This window comes from Schistocerca cancellata, chromosome 9, assembly GCF_023864275.1.
Source record: "Schistocerca cancellata isolate TAMUIC-IGC-003103 chromosome 9, iqSchCanc2.1, whole genome shotgun sequence".
NCBI lineage: Eukaryota > Metazoa > Arthropoda > Insecta > Orthoptera > Acrididae > Schistocerca > Schistocerca cancellata.
In genome coordinates this window covers 345,418,162-345,424,161 of record NC_064634.1, presented here as the reverse complement: position 1 = coordinate 345,424,161, position 6,000 = coordinate 345,418,162, and the positions used below count along the sequence as shown (strand labels likewise).

General features: G+C 41.9%; 1 protein-coding gene across 1 annotated transcript in view; it reads right to left on the bottom strand.

Moving 5' to 3' along the window:
- Positions 1 to 4,186: 4,186 nt before the first annotated feature.
- LOC126101404 (uncharacterized) overlaps positions 4,187 to 6,000 on the bottom strand; it is a 104,065-nt gene continuing 102,251 nt past the window's right edge. The window contains exon 7 of the mRNA XM_049912067.1: positions 4,187 to 4,329. Coding sequence (XP_049768024.1) covers positions 4,187 to 4,329 — 143 coding nt within the window. The remainder of the gene's footprint in view (positions 4,330 to 6,000) is intronic.

The window sequence follows — 6,000 nt, the reverse complement described above, 5'->3', positions numbered from 1 at the left end:
TAAAGAATAATCTCAGCATTTACCTTCATTTTGTGAAACACAGAAAACCTACATCTGGATGGCTGGATGTACGAGGGTTGGAACTTTAATAGTGGCAACTATTTATTTACAGTTTGAACAAAATAGATACATGTTTCAAAGGTTTACTGACCTTCAAAGTATAACCCGTTGCCAGCGATGTGGAAGTCATAGGATACTCTTAGCAGTGCCAGTTGTGTTGACAGTTCGAGTGGCGCAGTCTATTGCCCGAGGAATTTGTAGCAGTTCTGAAGCGAATGCCGTGAAGTGTTTCCTTCAGTTTAGAAATTGAGTTGAACTTACAAGGGCTTAAGTCAGTGGAGTGCAGTAGGTGGTATAGATAGCACTTAGCAGCCCCATCAGCCAAACAAATCAGAAGCATATCTTGAAGTTTTCCCAGCGTATTGATTGGTCCATCATATTTCGGGCTTGCAGCCGGATCACGTTGACATCTTGGCACGATATTTCGGCTAACAAACATGCAGCCATCTTCAGGTGAGTACGAGACTGAAGATTACTGGTGCGCGTCGTTCTATATATACTGAAAATTGGCGCGGTGGCGCCTGCGCAGTGGAGAAGGCTAATACCGCGCCCCCTATCTAATTTGGCGCGCTCTGCAGCACAAGTGGGCTGTGCATGCGTAGTGGTGTACCTACATTTGCGCTATCTGTCGTAAAGCGCCTTCGCGCAGCTGAGGCGTGGTAGTCAAAAGTATAAAGTCAATTTTCGTCAGCCGTCGCAATAGATGCAGAACAATGTCTGTGTGAAGCGATTAAAGAAATTACAGGATCCCATGCTTTATCCATCTGAAAGCCGCCGTCTCGATTAATAAGATCTTCTGCCAATCGTATCTCCACGGACTCCTTGATAATGGATTCCCAAAAAGATCTAGTTGTCGCTAAAATTTTTGTTCCACAATAATCCATGGAGTGTCCCGTCGGAAGTGTTCTGCTATGGCTGATTTGTTGGGCTGTAGTAGACGTGTGTGGCGCTCATGCTCCACGCATCTTTCCCGTACTGTGCGAGTAGTTTGGTCAATGTAGGATTTGCCACATTGACAAGGGATCTTATAAATACCCGCATTCCTCAGACCCAGATCGTCCTTCACAGAGCCAAGCAAAGCTGATATTTTCGTAGGTGGTCGGAAGATCACTTGAACACAATGCTTCTTTAAAATCCTTCCTATTTTAGAGGAGAGGTTACCCACATACGGAAGGAACGCCCTGGACCTGACCACCTCTTTGTCTTCTTCTTCTTGTTTCTCTTTACATTTCTTCTTTGTTATAGCTGTGCGGATTTGGCGTGTAGAATATCCATTCTCCCTGAAGACGGATTGCAAATGTTCTAATTCTTTAGGAAGGCTGTCCTTATCAGATACCACATGTGCCCGGTGCACCAGAGTATGCAGCAAACCCATGGTTTGTGCAGGGTGGTGGCAGCTTGTCGCCTGCAAATACAGATCTGTGTGTGTGGGCTTCCGGTAGACGGAGTGCCCCAAAGATCCATCGATTCTACGATTTTATTAGTAGACTGAAGTCGCTCCAACTCCACAATTCTGACTTATTAGTGAGTTTTGATGTCGTCTCTTTATTTACTAAGGTTCCACTGATGGATTCACTGGCACTCATTAGCAGAAGGTTCAAAGCCAACATAACAGCATTATTTCATCATTGCCTATCCTCAACTTATTTCTTATTCAATAATGAATATTTTGAACAAGTTGACGGTGTTGCCATGGGCAGTCCTTTGTCCCCTCTGGTAGCAAACCTTTTTATGGAGGACTTTGAGGAGAAGGCACTCGAGTCAGCTGAATTTAAACCGAAAGTCTTCTGGCGTTACGTGGATGACACATTTGTAGTTTGGCCCCATGGAGAAGAAAAACTGGCAGGATTCTTAAAACATCTGAATTCCATTCACAAGAATATTCAGTTTACCATGGAGGTCGAAAAAGATAGATGTCTGCCGTTTCTGGATGTCCTTGTCAATCGTAGAATCGATGGATCTTTGGGGCACTCCGTCTACCGGAAGCCCACACACACAGATCTGTATTTGCAGGCGACAAGCTGCCACCACCCTGCACAAACCATGGGTTTGCTGCATACTCTGGTGCACCGGGCACATGTGGTATCTGATAAGGACAGCCTTCCTAAAGAATTAGAACATTTGCAATCCGTCTTCAGGGAGAATGGATATTCTACACGCCAAATCCGCACAGCTATAACAAAGAAGAAATGTAAAGAGAAACAAGAAGAAGAAGACAAAGAGGTGGTCAGGTCCAGGGCGTTCCTTCCGTATGTGGGTAACCTCTCCTCTAAAATAGGAAGGATTTTAAAGAAGCATTGTGTTCAAGTGATCTTCCGACCACCTACGAAAATATCAGCTTTGCTTGGCTCTGTGAAGGACGATCTGGGTCTGAGGAATGCGGGTATTTATAAGATCCCTTGTCAATGTGGCAAATCCTACATTGACCAAACTACTCGCACAGTACGGGAAAGATGCGTGGAGCATGAGCGCCACACACGTCTACTACAGCCCAACAAATCAGCCATAGCAGAACACTGTATTTCGACGGGACACTCCATGGATTATTGTGGAACAAAAATTTTAGCGACAACTAGATCTTTTTGGGAATCCATTATCAAGGAGTCCGTGGAGATACGATTGGCAGAAGATCTTATTAATCGAGACGGCGGCTTTCAGATGGATAAAGCATGGGATCCTGTAATTTCTTTAATCGCTTCACAGAGACATTGGTCTGCATCTAGTGCGACGGCTGACGAAAATTGATTTTATACTTTCGACTACCGCGCCTCAGCTGCGCGAAGGCGCTTTATGACAGATAGCGCAAATGTAGGTACACCACTACGCATGCGCAGCCCGCTTGTGCTGCAGAGCGCGCCAAATTAGATAGGGGGCACGGTATTAGCCTTCTCCACTGCGCAGCCGCCACCGCGCCAATTTTCAGTATATATAGAACGACGCGCACCAGTAATTTTGTCTCGTACTCAGCTGAAGATGGCTGCATGTTTGTTGGCCGAAATATCGTGCCAAGATGTCAACGTGATCCGGCTGCAAGCCCGAAATATGATGGACCAAATCAGAAGCAGCTTGCACTGTACATGCTTGAGCATTGTCCTGCAAAATGATGGTCAGGTCCTGCAGAAAGTGTCATCACTTCTGTCTCTATGCTGTTCATTTTTGGAACACAACCTACAACCAGCTTAGAGACAGAAGTGATGACACTTTCTGCAGGACCTGATCATCATTTTGCAGGACAATGCTTAAGCATGTACAGTGCAAGCTGTTACTGATTTGCTTGATTGATGTGGCTTCTAAGTGCTATACCACCTACTGCACTCCCCTGATTTAAGCCCTCGTCAGTTCAACTCAATTTCTAAACTGAAGGAAACACTTCACAGCATTCGCTTCAGAAATGCTACAAATTCATCGGGCAATAGACCACTCGAACTGTCAACACAACTGGCCATGCTAAGAGTATCCTACGACTTCTACATCGCTGGCAACGGGTTACACACAATGCTGGTGACTACTGGGAAGGAGGTCAGTAAAACTTTGAAACACTTGTCTATTTTGTACGAGCTGTAAATAAATAGTTGCTGCTATTAAAGTTCCTACCCTCGCAGATTTGTGTCCAATGGTTTCCAAACATGAGGCCACTGTCTTAACCATTCCACCATCTCGCTCAGATGTACCGTTCCGTTAAAGTGTGCAACAAATTGCACGTCTCATGTAATTGTTTCTTTTAAAAAAAATTAACATTGTAACCAATGAAGGATCAGAGTAAGGAAGGATAGAATTTAACATACTACTGACACTGATGTCATTAGAGGTGACACTAGTTCAGATGGAAAAGGAGAGGGAAGAAAACACCCAGTATGGTGATGAAGGGTCATTCCGAAATGTGTCTGAAAGGAGTTAAAGAAATTGCAGAAAACTGAAATCAGAGCTGCAGTTCATTTATCTGAACACCACTCCAACAAATTTTAAAATCCAGCTTATTCACAACTGTGTCACTCACTCATGGATCACTGGATAATTGTGGTGCAAAAATAACAAAATACAGTCTACAAAGTTTCCTCTTTGTCAAGCATGTAAATTTAACACACAATTAATTCCGACTATTTTATAGTACAATGAGACCAGTAAATCACCAATCACACAAAAGTTTAGATATGTAATAATGGTCAGAAACCTCTCTGCTGGACTCATGCTCCTTATAAAATTCATCACAGGAAGTACGGAATGAGGAAGTTACTTCCTCACATGATTTTATTTGAGCCTCTATTTCACCTGGAATGAAAAGAAATAGTAACATTTAAGGGTCTAAATACAAAAATTAGTAACTAAATTAAATACATTATAGCAAAACAGAAGAACATAGTAATTCATCGTCAATATACAAGGAAAGCAAAGTGGTCTTGTTTTGATAGTATTAAAAATATAATAACAAAAGCCTACTTTTGTGAGGAGGAGGTGAAACACAAGGAAATATATTTTCTCTTGGATGATGGTAAGGTAAGCAGCTGAACAATTATAACACAACAATGCCTAAAAACAAGTGAAATGTTACTACACTCCTACAGCACATACTTCCAGAGCTGAAGAGAATTAAAAGCTAGCCATAAAACCAACTTTTTGAGAACAACAATTCCCTGCTCACGAAAAGACCACATGAGAACTGGATTTTTGTAATCTTTATCAGGACTCAAATTTCAATCACCCAAAGCTGTTCAACACAACTTTCAAAAATTCTTCAGAAAATCAACAGTAAATTTTTATGAGTGTCTTTACATACTAAAGTAAAGTTGATTTTTCTTGACAAACCGGATGGCTCTGTGGTAGAATGCTCAACTGTTATGTAGGAGTCTTAGGTTCAATTCCCTGCCAACGCAAATTTTTAAACAGAGGTGCATGTTCAGCTTGCATTTCTAAGAAGCACAAAATACATTAATATGGATAAAAATTGGTACTGCTCAAGGCAGGTAATTGGTGCTTTGAGTCTTGTTTCAGTCATTACTTCTTTCATTTACTTTTTTTTCCATTCAGTTGAAATACCTATAAACAGCTCAAACAAATACACGTACATGCAGAACATATTTTTTATGAGGACAGGACAGGTGATCAGCCATGGCCTTGCTGAAGGAACCATCCCAGCACTTGCCTGAAAAAATTTAGGGAAAACCACAGAAAACCTAAATCACAATGGCCAGACAGAGCAAACTCCATCCTCCTCAACATAAGGTAAGTCTCTTAAAATATTCAGGTGGTCCCTATCTATTAAAGTTCTTTTCATTGCACACAATTTTCACCATGTAATCTACAATCTAAAACATTAAAAGCATTAACAAAGAGAAAAATGTACTTTCAAATGCTACTGTGTTATTACAATATTAAGTGAGTAGATGATGAATTTCACAGTTCAAAAACGTATCACCTGCTCCAGCACTCTCGCAGCACCTCTGTAAGAGAGAGAACATTTTGGTGGGAAGCAGATCTGAAGACATGATTGGAGTACATAACAGAGAAGCCAAGGTGGTCCTCACACTTAGATCCACCAGTGTAGACATCCAAATAGTTGCAGAGTTCATTTATGACACTCTAAAACCTTAACTTTAAAAGGTAATTTGTCTGTTCTGTCCACTGAAGTCAACTGTTAACTCCCTCAGCATTTACAGATTGACTGATTACTGGGTTAAGAAGGACTAAAAAGCAATGTCAACAGTCTCTTCCCACTCTAATAGTCAAATCCTAAAGGATCCCTTGAGGACAAAAAGGTGGACACCCAAGTTGATCTTTTACAACAGCTCCTGAGGAATAAAGGTAGGCCCAGGATAGACAGAAGTAAAAACAGCTGAAGTACAAAAGTGCAGTGAAGTGGAAGTAGGTGTGCCAAACAGAAACAGCAAGAGGCCTTCTGGGAGACTCCTGGCAGGAAGTCAACATCAGGCCACTGACTGACAG